Source organism: Delphinus delphis, chromosome 10 (assembly GCF_949987515.2).
Source record: "Delphinus delphis chromosome 10, mDelDel1.2, whole genome shotgun sequence".
Classification (NCBI taxonomy): domain Eukaryota; kingdom Metazoa; phylum Chordata; class Mammalia; order Artiodactyla; family Delphinidae; genus Delphinus; species Delphinus delphis.
Genome location: NC_082692.2, coordinates 101787543 through 101801496, shown reverse-complemented (window position 1 = coordinate 101801496; position 13954 = coordinate 101787543). Strand labels below are relative to the sequence as shown.

The 13954-nt window shown below is 60.3% G+C and overlaps 1 protein-coding gene across 5 annotated transcripts in view; it reads right to left on the bottom strand.

The window, feature by feature from the left end:
• Positions 1-541: 541 nt before the first annotated feature.
• The window catches only part of IQSEC1 (IQ motif and Sec7 domain ArfGEF 1), a 106509-nt gene continuing 93096 nt past the window's right edge, over positions 542-13954 (bottom strand). For 2 of the 5 annotated variants that reach the window (XM_060023134.1, XM_060023130.1), the window contains exons 11-14: positions 12244-12405; positions 11235-11411; positions 5866-5915; positions 2493-4740 (exon numbers count right to left, since the gene is read on the bottom strand). In XM_060023134.1, coding sequence (XP_059879117.1) covers positions 4201-4740; positions 5866-5915; positions 11235-11411; positions 12244-12405 — 929 coding nt within the window. In that variant the 3' untranslated portion in view covers positions 2493-4200. Of the gene's footprint in view, positions 4741-5865; positions 5916-11234; positions 11412-12243; positions 12406-13954 lie in introns of all 5 variants that reach the window. The other 3 variants (XM_060023132.1, XM_060023131.1, XM_060023133.1) reach the window with 3 other exon arrangements.

The window sequence follows — 13954 nt, the reverse complement described above, 5'->3', positions numbered from 1 at the left end:
CCTCTTTGTGTTTCCCACAAATTAGGTCTACCAGTCTTACTTGGTTTTATGATACGTACTGAAACTTTTAAGGGGTATTCTCTGGAACTGAATTTGGCTCGAGGAAAGGAGAAACAGTACAAGCCAATCACGTTCCCACAGAACGCCTGCTCTCAGCAGCATCAGAATTCCTTCCCTGTCTTCCACATCATGTGATGGGGTCCGGGCCCTTGGGTGCTTCTCTGCCCCCACCAGTCGCTCCCAGCCCACCTGCACACTTTATACGGTCCACCTCCTGTCTCTTTCTAACTCAACGAAAGCACAAAATTTTGTCGAAAGTTGCTAGAAATAAATAAATACCTCTGAAATCTTCTACCAGTGCCTACGTTGTGACGCGTACCTTTATCTTAAGCCGTCTATCAGCATCCTCAAGTTAACGTCTTCCCGGAGAGCCGGAGCCCACAGCAGTCACAACAAGGGATGGGCCACCCTGTCACCTGGAGATCTCTGTGTGTGGCCAACAGGGAAACTGCTGGACTTCCCAGAAAAAGTAAGAACTCGAGGGTTTTGAAGCATTTATTTGATTTCTCCAAGTGATCACAGCTATGGTTTTACATCAGTAGAGTCTGTTACTACTTACACACAGAACGCACAGGAAAACAAAAGCACTTCTTTCCTCCCCAAAGTTACATCGTGGGTGCCGGGCTTCCCGCGAGCGAGGCGGCCCTTGAGGTCTGAAGAGCCTGCATTCAAGACCTGGTTCTAAGTGTGTGAAACGACTCGAGGTGAATGACAGTGCCCCAGAGTAGATGGTCCCACACACGACCTTGGCATGACCGCAGGCGGGTCACACGGTGACGCCCCCCACCCCCGCTCGCTGTGCCCATTCACCGCCCTCACCTCACGCCGATTCATTCTGCAACCCGCTTCCTGGATTATTGTTGTTGTATTGAAAATACTTACAAAAGGACTCGTTTTTCAGGCAGGAAGGGTGATGGTATTTTACAACGGACTGTAAGATGCATGCTTACCTGTAGCGACATAGCTTCGTACGGTGCTGAGTCAACACCTAGGGTCATGTTTAACATCTGCTGTCTTTTCAGCTCATCTTAAAGAAAACCAAGAGGTTTCTGCTACATGCAGTGCGAGATGGAAAAATCGCTCTACACAGGATGACTGAGGATGTTTTTAAGCAAGATGTGCACATCATATTAGGATGAACTTTATTTTTACATTGTTGTGCAATCCATTCATAAACTTAAAAAGAAAAAACAAACATGATTTAATTGTTGTCCCAGAAAAGATGTCTGTGACGGTACCAACTGCCTTCTCTAAGGGTCACCTGCTGAAATAATTTGTGACTTGAGCAAAATGCCCCACGTGTATCTTGACAGCGAGAAAGGATGACACACATCCCGGGGATGCTCAGCCTCCCACCTCCTGTGCCAGGGCGTGAACCACAGGTGCCCACAGCTGCGGCTCTGGGACGGGCTGGGATCCCGAGAGCGCAGTCTCGAGAAAGCTACATGGGGCCACAAGCTTTCCAGGAGCATCTGCTTCGCAAACGAGTTCGGGGCAGCCTGGCTCCAGACTCCTCCAGGGAACAGTGTACCTTTTGGGAACACTTATTCCATGACAAGTTTGGAAATGAAACACAAAGACTGATGAAACCTCACTGACCAGAAGTCAGTCCAGCAGAAAGTTGGGAACACAGGGAGAGACTCCCCCCACTTTAGGGACCCAGCCCGGTGACAGTCTGGAGGTGGGGGTCCCGAGTGGCCTGCAGAGAGAGGGCACCCTTCCCACCGGCTCTACCCAGCTTGGCTGTTTCCATCAGTGACTGCCCTTCGGGAAGGGCGACCTGGTGTCAATCAGCCTGCCTGCATCTTTTCTGGAACAACCTGGAGTTTACAGTTAGATCCTACGATTGGTACAGAGGGTGAAGAAAAGCCGACATACTTAATATGTTATCACTTTACTTCAACTATTTGTCAACAGTAACACTGAGAGAGTTTGCAAATACACAGAACACAAAGTGTGGCCTCGTGCCTGGCGCCAGAGGACATGCAGCACAATTCGATTGTTCCCTGTCATCACAACGCCCTTTAAACCACAAGACAGAGAACGCCTCGGGAGCGGGACTCTGGAGGGAAACCAAGGAGTTTCGGGGTCCGCGGAACCGGGGAGCCTCCCACCAGCCCGGCCTGGACCAAATCAGACACGCCCGTGCTTTTCGTTTCTCTCTTTCTGAGCAGATGAGAGAGAAGGACGACACGGACGGGAAGATAAAGGCGGGAAGGTTAAAGTCACACTTCTTTCAAAAAAGGAAAAAAAAAACCCAAAAAAGCTAAACTCTAGATTGCTGTACTTGCTCTCTATGGAGATTAACAAAGTGCTCGGTTTGCAGATTTGCTGGTTTGGTGACCTGGATGATGCGACAAAGGGGGCGGTGGGCGGGCAGGGCCCCGGCCGCCGCCAGGGTGGGCCCCCCTCCGTCGTCCCGCTGCCGCCTGTCCAGAGCCCCGCGCCCGCGGAGTCCCGCGCCAGCTTCGCCCTTTCTGGAAGAGCTCCCTGCCCGGCAGGTGCCGGGGGCGATCCTCGGGTCCACGGCTTAGGAGCACAGCACTGGCTGCTGCAGTGGCTCGAAGGGCTGAAACTACAAAGTACGGCCCGTGGGTGACTCAGGCACAGAACCAGGCGTGTGCGGCGCCAGCCCCGGGGGAGCGGATGGTGTCACCACAACATGGAAGCGACAAGAGCACAGCGGAGAGTCATGTGATGCCCCGGCAGCCGCCTGACCGTGAGGAGGTGGCGGGGCCGCGCTGGCGGGGCCGGGCACTCGTCGGCTGGGGTCAGATGGGCCACGGCGATGACACGGGGGTCGTGCTAGCACACGGCCACATGGAATCACGATGATCACGGCCACCACTCAGAAAACAAAACGGGAAACACACACACCGCCCTGGGTTGCTAAACGCTAAGAGAAGCCTTCGGGTTCCGGGGCGTCTGCCTGCTGCGGTTGGAAACAGGATGAGGGAGCTATGGTGCTGGGGACACAGGATGAGTTGGTCGTTTTCATGTTGGAGATGAATACCTCGGCCGTGTATGGGGCCCCCCGCAGAGGGCTCTGAATGAGTGTGCATTAAATCAAATGCATACAGAAGAAACAGGGATCATGGAAATTCACAGTTATTGCAGCCATTAAAGTGTCTAAGAATCTGTAACCAATAGTCCAAGGCAACCAGTTCTTAACTAGCTGTCTCGAGTTGCTACTGTAGAGTTTACTGCATTTTATCTATTTGCTTACCTGAAATAACAGAGCAGTTATAATACTGATTACTTATGTTAGTCTTCTGTTAATAAAATAAGGATTTATACAAAGCAATATCGGACTTTTAAAACAGTTAGATGCTATGTTACTTGGCACAGTTAGTAATGATCGTGTAAAGATCTCCGCCAGTCCTAGGGGGGCTTCTCTTCTTTTTATGAAAATACGGAAGAATATGAATTTTGTCCCTAGCATTTAAGTTTTTGGTCTACCCTCTCACACGTTTGTCTAAGGTACTGTCTTCCTATCAGGTAAGTGGAGCTCCTTGTAAAGTCTATATTGCTAATTTCGTGGACTGAAACGTTTGCCTTTCACACACAAATACTACCTATACAGTATATATATATATATATTTATATATTTATATATTTATATTATATAAAGTTTACTTACGTATTTTCATCAACCATATCAGGTCTACTTAATTTTTGCCCATTGTCAATAAAAGAGCAATAATGCAGCAAGTTTTGGGTTTTTTGTTTGGTTCTGTCTCTGGTTTTTTGTGTCGTCTCTTCTTTTCCTAGGCTGGGTTCTCATCTGCGTGTATAGTGAGGGAGCAGAGAGCTGAGGGCTGCGGGTGGGGGGTTGGGGCGGGGAGCTCAACATCTACTTGGCCGGCGGCACTGTTTCAGGGCTGATGGTGGCCGAGGCCCACCTCCCGGGCTGAGGTGGATGGAGCCCGGGGCGCCACCACTAAATGAAACTGGGGGCGGGGGGGGGGGTTTGTTCCCTGTGACACAAGCCCCGGGGCTTGGGGGGCTCCATCCGGGCCGGGAGCAGACGGGGAGGTGGAAACAGAAAGTGCTCTGGGGCCGGTCTGGGGCCGCCACCCCTGGGCGCGCCTGTGTGGTGTGCACTTGCTCGGAGGGGCCCGGGACCCCCGCCCAGGCTGTCTACACAATTGTGCTGATGCCGCTGGGTTTGGCCTTGCTGCCGGGGAGGGGTGGCGGGGCAGGGGGCTGCCCGTGGTGGTGCACGGCATGGCCCACGTGGCCCGGGTGGCCGACGTGGGCCGAGGGCAGCGGCGGGTGGCTGTGCGCGTGGGCCCCGTAGGCGGGCTGCCCCCCATGGGGGCCGTGGTGGTACTGGTGTGCGTGCTGGATGTGCTGGGGCGGGTGGTAGTGGTGGTGGTGATGGTAGGGGGGCGGGTTCTGCTGGAGGGGGCAGTACTGGCCGTGATGCCCGTGCACTGGTGCCTGCAAGGGGCCTTCCGTGGGCCCCTGGGGGTGGCCGGACGAGGGATGAGGCGGGTGGGGGGGCGGCTGGGGAGGGGCTGGGGGCAAGTGGGCCTGGGGAGGGGGCTTCCCTCTCTTACTCCCAAATAGGGAGCCCAGGAGGGAGGAGGAGTTGGGCATGGCCTGGTGTGGGCGAGATGGACAGTCTCGTGTTGATGCAGCTCTCCGGCGCATGTGAGGACTGCTAATGATGGACCCCTAAAAAGGAAATTCATAGAAACCAAAATTAAAAGAGCTTAGAGCACTTACATCAGAATGATTCTTAAGAAATGTCAAAAAAAAGTTCGCCCACTGACTGCTAAGCCTTAGTTCAACTCGCTAGCCGCAGAGGCCGGGCCGTGTGAGGCTGGACTCAGGCGCCACCTCCAGACACTGCCGTGCAGGTCGGCTGGGGGGGCCAGGAGGGGGCCTTTGGGGAGAAAGGTTGGGGGGGGAACGCAGCTGCTGCGGGTCAAAGTTGACCTCTGCTCTTGGCCTGATGAGCACCCTGTTGCCGGAGGCGGCCGGAGCTTTGAGATCAGAACCGTGTGTCTGCGGATGTGTGTAAGCGGCGTGTGCTGGGTAGGGCGGGGCGGGCGAGCTGCGTGCAGGGGAAGGGCCGGTCCTGCCGCCTCCTGCCCTAAGCTCTCCTGGGTCCTCTCAACGTCCGAGGGCGTGTGCTCTGCCTGTGCCGGTCCCGAGGTTTCTGGGGAGGTGGTGAGGGGGACAGGAGGGGCTGGGCACCGCCTAGGCATTTCACTGCGGCTACCTACTGCAAACCAAACACGGGAAAGGAAGGAAACAGAAAGGTCTGCAAGCTGAGGTTAGATGTGAACAGGGATATCGAGATGGCTGGAGGATGAATGAAATCTCATGAAATCCACACTGAATTCCTCTCGCTCTCATGGCTCTCCTCCCCCGAGCTAGCTGAGCAATTCCGTGGTGCCCTGACTGCAGACACACAGCAATCGAACCTCCAGGAAGGAAGCGATGGGGATGGCGGAGCATGGAAGTCCCGAGGTGGCAGAACCCGACAGCGAGGGGGCGGGGGAGGGTGCCCGGCGGCCGCCGCCTCCGGCCCAGGATGAGTGGGAAGCCGGGGTGTTAACCATGCTCGGGACCGCGGGGATGGGTTAGGCGGAGACTAAACCACAACATCCAGACCCACCCCCTCCGTTGCAGCGCAAACAAGCGGTGAGGGGCATGGGAACGCCAGGCGGGCGGCATGCGCGGACGAGGCAGGCGGGGGGTCTGAGCCTCTGTGCAGAAGGGGAGGAGGAGCAAAACAAAAAGACACCAGGAGGCGACACACGACAGCCAGCTGGACGGGGGCTTCCGACTTACTTCCACATTGCTCTCTAGCGATCCCGCACTGCTGCGACGCCCTCGCTTCCCTGCCCAGAACATGCAATACCACAGGTTAGACGCGACACGGGGCGGGGCGCTGCCGCCAGATGGCCCGGGGGAGCCGGTGGCAGGGCAGTAATGAGTTAACAAGACAATGGGGTTCTTAAAAAGCAAAAAAAAAAAAAAATCTTTTTCAACCAGCCCAACTTTAACCCCCTCTCCGGGACCGGGAGCCTGGGGGGAGGGGCCTCCGGGGGGCTGGGGTGGGCACACAGGCCCGGCTCACCCCGAGCTCCAGGGGGCCTCAGCCGCAAGGGCAGCTCCTCCCACAGCTAAGACGAGCTAAGCGTGGTCCTGCCCGGCCTGACCTTCGGTGGATTTCACATACGTATGTATGGACATACGCACGCACACGCACACACATCTGCCTCCCCGGCTGCTGGTGGGCCTGACGGTTAGGAGACTAAACTCCACATCCTCTTTCTCCTGGTGGAGCAGAGGGGCCGTACCCTGGGGCCGTGTTTGGTTTGTGCAGTGTCTGGCCAGGGACAGGGATGCTGGGACTTCCTCCCAGCCCAGGGCCTGGAGTGCTCTGTGGGCACGGCCCACTGGGACGCCACACGCGTTCTCCAGTCGTGAGCCCTCACTGCCAACGCCTCTGTGTCCCCCGCACATGGCACGTAGCAGGCACGCAACCTGTGTTGGCTGTGCCAGAGGAGACTGAGTCTTCCTCTTGGTTCTGGACGTCCAGCGCCCGCCCTGGCCCCTGCAGGTCCCCCGGACGACTTCTCCAGGCATTTCTGCAGGACACCGAGGCTGAGGCAGAGAAGGGGCTCCAAGACGTTCTTCCAGCTTCCACCTGTGCAGGCCTGGCCAAGCCCCACAGTGCAGGACAGGTGTCCCTCTGTCCACACCAGGAGGAGACGGAAGCTCTGGCCGATGGACTGACCGGCTCAGTCCCCACAGTGAGCATGTGCACACCGTGTCTGCCCGTCCACCTGAGGCGGGAAATCTTGGCCACGCTGCCTTCTGAGCTGGACCCGGGCTGGACCCAGAAGCCTGGAAGATGGAAGTTGCTGCCTCGCGCCGCCCTGTGGCCCACATCCCGGGCCCACGCTGGGTGCAGAGGGTGTGTCTGGATCCTTCCGGCCTCATGGTGGCAGCTGCGCGTGCCTGGGACAGGCCCTCGGGCCTGGGCTCACGACGGCAGGCTCAGGGGAGCTCCGGTGACTTTGCCTTGCCTGCTGACCCCCAAACCTGAGTTCCAGCTGGGAGCCTGGGGTCCACTGAAGGCCGTGCTGGACCCCGGCCTCAGAGCCCACTCGGAACTGCGCCACATGGCGGATGAGGTTGCTGAAGACCACGGACCACCGGGCGGGAACTGGCCCTCGTTCCCAGCTGAAAATGACCCTTCCCTTCCTCCTCTTTCCGCCGGTATGAGAAGAGGGGTGACCTTTCCTTCCTGCCTTCGGTCCCAACACGGTGGCCCGGGGACATGGAACAGAATTAGAGTCCAGCCTCCAGAAGGGGTGCTCTGCAGCTGGAGGGGTGACCCTACCTGGCACGCCGTCCACTCTTTGCCTCAGTTTCCACATCTGTCCACTAGGCATGGCGCCCACTCCCTGGGATGGCTATGCTCAGACCTCTGCTGTCCTTGGGGTGCCTCAATCTGCACTCTAGCCCCTATAAGGCTGGGGACACGCCTCTGACTAAGGACCAGGGACAGAGAGGGAAGACAGAGGCCCCGCCGGGCTAGCAGCGCACTCCAGCCGGCCTGCTTCTCCCAACAGGACTGGGCCAGGCCCGGGGCTGCGGGCTGCGGCTTCATATGCTGCCCCCGCTGGAGCTGAACAGGCGCCCCCCCCCCCCCGCCCACGTGGGCCAAGACTCAGGAGAGCTCTAACTTGGATGTCTTGGAGTGATTCTGAGTTTCTCAGACTTCACCTTTTCAACTTCTCAACTCAGCAGGAGATATGGGATGTCCCCGCAGGAGTCCTGCCCACGGCAGACGCACGTGTGGGTGTTTGCACACCTGCATACCACCTACTGACGGAGGAGGAGCCGGGCCAGCTGCTCCCACTCACGTATCCCCACCACTCCTTCCTTGCCTGCCCTGTTTGGGGGTCCCCCCCAACCATCTCCGGATCCTGCACAAGCCTCAGGTGAGCCCTGCCCCAGCTGGCGCCTCTCGAGGGCCAGAGCAGGCCCTGCCAGCCCAGCCACGGACAGCTTGGGAGCCACATCCAGACGGGGCGCCCAGTGCGGCTCTTCCCAGCATTCCTGGCTTCTCAGCGTTGGGACAGCAGGCAGACAGGGCTCTGCCCGAGGCCTCGCACCACGGCCCTAGCAACGCTGAGGGTGACAACAGCCAGCACGCGGGCCGGGCCCCACCCCCAACGCTCTGTGGGTATTGACTCTCACAGATTCTGGAGGGCAGCGCTAGTCCCACCTGCATCTGGGGAACCCAGGCCCAGAGGTGTAACTCGACCAGGGCCCGGAGCCAAAGACCCCGGAATCGGTGTGCTGCGCGGCCCTCTGATGGGCTCTGCTTGGGCCCCGAGCGTGGCCCCCACCCCAGGAGAGGCAGCCGCTGGCCCACTGGCTGCTACACATGTGGAGCGCCCATCGTGGGACAGCAGGGGCTGCTTTGGAAACTGGCCGCCAGGAGCCGCCAGCTCTTCCCCAACAGGTGCAGGACGTGGCAGTCTTCCAGTTGTGACCCGGGTAACGAAAGCAGACCCCGCGGGCCCGGGAGATGTCCTCTCCGTGGGGACTGGCGTTGGGCAGCTCGGCTGGTGAGGGGCTGGGGGCCTCGGGGTCCGTGGACAGTATCCACTGTGACTTGACAGATCTGCGGCAGGAGCTAAGACTCAGTAGTCGCACCTGTGTCAGAGGTCCTTGTGGGTCCTTGATCTCAGGCTGGCAGGGCTCTGGTGCCACTGAGGCAAGCAGGGGGCCCAGCTGAAGGAAGACCACGTGGAGACAGGGGGCGAGGCCTCGCAGCTCAGCAGGGGGGCCGGGCTGGGGGCCAGGCACCACCCCCCCACCTCTAGGAAAGTCTGCCGCCCCTCTCTTCCTGGGCCGTCAAACCACGACTGCCTCCCAGATCCCAGAGGCTCGTACCGGGCCGAGGGCACATCCCCGGGTGCTGTCTCCTGGATGGATGTGTGGTCGCAGGTCTGGGGCAGCTGCTCTGGGAGCAATGACAAGCCAGCTGCTGGGCGTCACTGGCCCTGAGCCTCACCTCTTCCCGACAAGCCCATCTCGGCCGGCGCACGGCGGGTGCGGGAGAGCTTCGCCCCGACCCAGTCCAGCACATAGGGGCATGTCTCCGGCATGTTCCGGCAGGCAGCTGGCATTGGCCCGCCTTCCTCTGGAGGTCGCAGGGGGGCTGTCCCAGCCTGGGGCTTTGGCGGTCATCGGGGCTCAAACACCCACCTTACCGCCCCTCTCACCTCTGGTGCAGGGGGCGCTTTCCCGGGGATTCTCTTCACGGTGCTTTAGGACCTGAGAGGACTCGCTGCCTGGAGTCCTTCTCGGCTCAGAATCCCCAAACAAAAACGGCAACGGTAACGATAAACAGAAATCAGCCAGACCTCGGAGCTCCGCCCTTCACATGGCCATGCACCCGGGCACGCGGCTCTGTCTGGCCCCTAAGCAGAGAGTGGACGGCTGAGGCCCTGGAGTGGCTGCGCTGAGGCCATTGCTACCCGAGGGGGCTGGGCAGGACCCAGAGAGGCCAGAACCTGCCCCACTGCACAAACTCAAACACAGGCCCTGGGCCCCCAGCCTGCAGAGGCCCCGAGCAGTCTGGTTACGATTAGCTGGGTGTAACAAGCCACGGGGAAAACCAGTGGTTCTCAACCACGGCAATTCTGCCAACCAGGGGTGGTATTTCTCCCCCAGAGGGCACCTGGCAATTTGGGGGGACATTACTGGTTGTCATGACTGGGGGGTGTTACTGGCATCTAGTGGGCAGAGGCCAGGGACGCTGCTAAGCGTCCTGCACAGAGCAGTCCCCACGGCCAGGAATGATCTGGCCCAAGATGTCAGCAGAGCCGGGGTTGAGAAGCCCTGCTTGACTCTCACGCTGGCCATGCAATTCGGATTTTCACTATGGAAGAAAAAAATGACAAGACAGAAACAAAGAAAAAAATCCAACTCAAAAAAAAAAAGAAAAAGAATTCTGGGAAATGAATAAGCTGAAGGGAAGGATGGGGTCATCAGCAGCTTCTCTACGGGGCCCAGAGCTGGTCAAGCGGTGATGCCTGAGGCCGGGGGCGTGGGCGAGGCCCTGGTGGGGAGGGGTCCGCTGGGCCCTGGAGAGGAGGAGGCCGGTCTCAGCCTGAGAGGGTCTTCGCCAGCTGAGCCGCGGTTACGTCAGGCTCCTGCGGCTGGGACAGCTGGGGCCTCGGGGTGGGAGCCTGGGGTCCTGGCACAGCCACGTGCCCCCGTGTCCGGCCCCCTCCGCTCCGCCGCAGCCCCTGAGCTTCCTCATGGGAGAAGCTGCCTGGCTAGATACGCCTAGTGGGGGGCTGAAGAGCCACCGGCGTGCATCCCCTCACCCCGTGGCTCCTGGCTCCTCCGACCGACGGCGCTGGCAGGCAAAGCAGGCTGCAGCAGCGCTCCCCTCCCCCCCCCAGCCGAGGTCAGGCAGGGCCGCCAGCAGAAGCTCCCTGCTCACTGATGCTCCACGCACGGCCCCGCCCCAGGAAACCTGGGCAGCTCGAGGGGTGCTGCTTGCTTGCACGCACGCTAAGAGGCTGGCAGCGAATCAGACACACACAGAAACAAAGAAACAACGAGAATCACGTTTCCGCCAGGGCTTTCCCCTGATGTCCCAGGGCCAGGCGTGGCCGCGTCTCTGGCCTGGACGGAGGCCTGGGTTTCCCAGGAAGGGAGACCTCTGTGGGGAAAGCAAGACCTGGGACAGTGGGAGACGGGGTCCCAGACACAGCAGCAAGGGCTTCACTCCATCTCATTCACCAGCGTGAAGCACAGGGACGGGGCAGCACAGAGTGCGGGGGACACACCCATCAGCGGGGCCCGACTCACTCTGCGCGAGAGCAAACTTCAGAAAACAAATAAGAGAGTAGGATAAATAAGCAAGGGAGACCAGGGCTAACCTCCGGCTGTCCTGCCTGTGACCATTCGGCCCCGTTCCCTTTGGCCTTTGGGGGACACCCTCTCCGCGTGGCCACATGCTGCTGTGGTTTGGGGACGGCCACCCAAGTGAGCTCCGTCCGAGCCCCTCCACTGTCCGAGCCTCCAACACAGCCCCTTCCGGCCGACGCAAGCCCCGCCGGCCACGGGCGGCCGAGTCCCGCGTGCGCTGGGTAGGGGGCGGCCCTGGGCCCGGCTCTTACCCGCTTCTGAGAGGTCGCGCAGGGAGCTGCTGAGGGCGCTGCGCTTGAGGCCCTCGCCGCTGGCATAGCTGTCATCCAGGCAGGCCCGACTCAGTGTCCCGCCGCCCGGCTCCTTTTTGAGGCTGGAGCACTGGGACATGCTGGGCCGCACGACGCCCTTCTGCTTCTCGAGCTCCGCTGGAACAGAGCCCGAGGGGCCCAGTGAGGGGAGGATGGCCCCCAGCCAAGGGTGGCTTGGAGAGGGCAAGGGGCTGGGCCCCCCCCAGGGCAACGCGACGACTTGGGGGGCCCTCTGCTCAGGGTGGCACCGGGCTGAGCCGCCACCTCCTTCCAGGGGGCAAGTGAGGGGCAAGGTCGTCTGGGAAAGGGCAGGAGTGACGGCACCTGTGACCAAAGGGGCTGAAAGGAGACCCCGGAAAGGAGGCTGGAGAGGCCAGAGTGCCCGAGGTCTGCAGGAAGGTCAGTCACTTTCCTAGGAGGTGGATTCGCCCGCGTCTGGAGAGGAGTTAACCCGGCCTGGCTGTGGATGGAGGCCAGGGGTGGGGGCACCCATGTACCTCCAGGAATGAGGCTTAGAGCCAGGAGAAGCGGGGGTACCATCGGCTTTAATGAAAACCAGGGCATGACCCTAGCCCTGACCCCTCCGGGTGGTCGGGTGCAGAAGACACAAATACCAACCATGCTCAAGTGCAAAGGGCTCAGGTCCAGGGCTCTGGACACGGGGTGACCATGGCTCCGAGAAGCCCCCCCTCAGGGCACACGATGTAGTTCCCCGGGCAGGACAGGCCTGGGCCTTGGAAGCCCGGCTCCCACCCAGAGACCCCTGCCCACCCCTCCTTCCTCTGTGCCGCCTCCCGTGACCTGGGCAGGTGGGCTGCCTGGTCACGTGGCCGTCTCACCTCTGGGCTTACAGAGTCACTGCAACCTGGCCTCTCACCACTGTCTTGGCCCCCCAGATGGGAGGCCACGCCTGCACCCTGCAGGCCCCCGCCGGGCACCCGTGACTTACTCTCTATCCTGTGCTTTTCCATCTCCTGCACCTCCGCGATGGACTCCCGCAGGTCATCAGTGAATTTCTTCCGGTCTTGAGGATTGGGAGCGTTAAAGTTTATTAGCACTTTGATGTCTGCTCCGGGGACGGCAGATGTGAGCCGGATGCCGTTGGGGTAGTCTGCAGAAGAGGAGGAGAGCGCGGGCCTCAGGGCGGGCCCTGCCACCTCCCTTCTGGCTGGCAAAGGACCAGCGGGTCTCCATGCAGCCGGGGTGTGGGAGCACGCTGAGGCCAGGCTCCCAGAGGACGCATCCCTCCAGGGAGGAGAGGCTTCACGGTGCAGCCTGGAGGGACCACCAGGCAGTCTCTGCCTCCTGACCTGGGTCTGTGTTTGCTCCGTGTTCAAGTCGAGGGCAGATCCGACTGACCTGAGGCAAAGCCAGGGCCCTCGTTCTTCCCCGCCGGAAGGGCGTGGAGCCTGGACTCTTTAGGTCAGGATCCTTGATCACTCGGCCAGGCGCCGAGCCTGGCAGGAGGGGAAGGTGGTGTCCCAGCTGGGGGACAGTCTTATCCAGTCACTTCGGACTCTTCTGTCCTCTCCCCACTGGTCTCCAGGCCACCAGCTCCCTTGGGGTACACTGTGGGCACCCCACACCCAACAGAGCCTTCTGCTCAGACCTGCCCGGTGCCTCCTCCGTGCTCTCGGGGTCTCTGGGGCTTTGGCATGCCGGCAGCCTCTCTCCTCAGTGGGAATCGAGCATCCACCACTGAGTGCATGAAGGTTCTTCGCCCAAACACCAATCCCACCACGGTTCAGACCCGGGTCAGGGCGGGGACCTCAAACGCCTAGAGGCCTGTGTGGGTTTCCTCAATGCAGGAAGCGGGCAGGGTAAGACTGCGGCTGCTGACTCTGTGGAGGGTGTGCAGCCCGCTACTGCCCGCCATCCGCCCAAACCTAGCTTTACAAGAAGAGCCACGGATACCTGAGCCTTATGGGAAGATGTTAGTATGAGCTCAACGAATTTAAAATAAAGTTCAAATATAACATAACTGAGCTGCGACCGACCAGGGGCTGCCAGCTTGAGAGCCCGGGTGTGAGGCATGTCCTACAGAAGGTCGGGGTCGGCTCTCACTAGCACTGCCTCCAGGGCTGAGGGCTGAGCCCTGGGAGCCTGAAAGCGGTCTGGGCGCGGCCTCTGCAAAGGACTCAGTGTGCCCGGGCCGCTGCTGAGTGGTCACTACCACCGCCACCCCTTCCAGGAGGGGCCTGCCGGCCAGGACAGTGCACATGGCACCAGCCCCCCCGGTGCTGCCTGGGAGAAACCAAGGCAAGGCCGGCCTTCCGGCCTGGGGTGGAGTGATGGCGGGGCCTGCATCCTGAGCTCCTCATGGGCATGTGAGAAAAGAGGAGGAGCTGGCAGGTCCAGAGAAGTTTAGCACAGAGAAGCCCTCAGGCCCTGTGTTCTGGGATGGCCCAGCCACGGGTCCCTGGCACCTTTCAACCTGCAGAGGCAAGGCGGACGGGACAGGACCGCGGGACCTTGCTGCTGGACACGCCCCAACGCTCCATTGTGGCGGCCCTTCCCTTGGCTCCTCCGGAACATGGGGGGCAGCAGGACGCCCCCCACCCCACCCCAGGAGCACTGGCTCAGCCTGCAGCTCGAGGTCCTCCGACAGGGAGGGGACAGAGAGGGAGAGAGGAAGAGGGAAGGGCGTGGGTGGCGGGAAG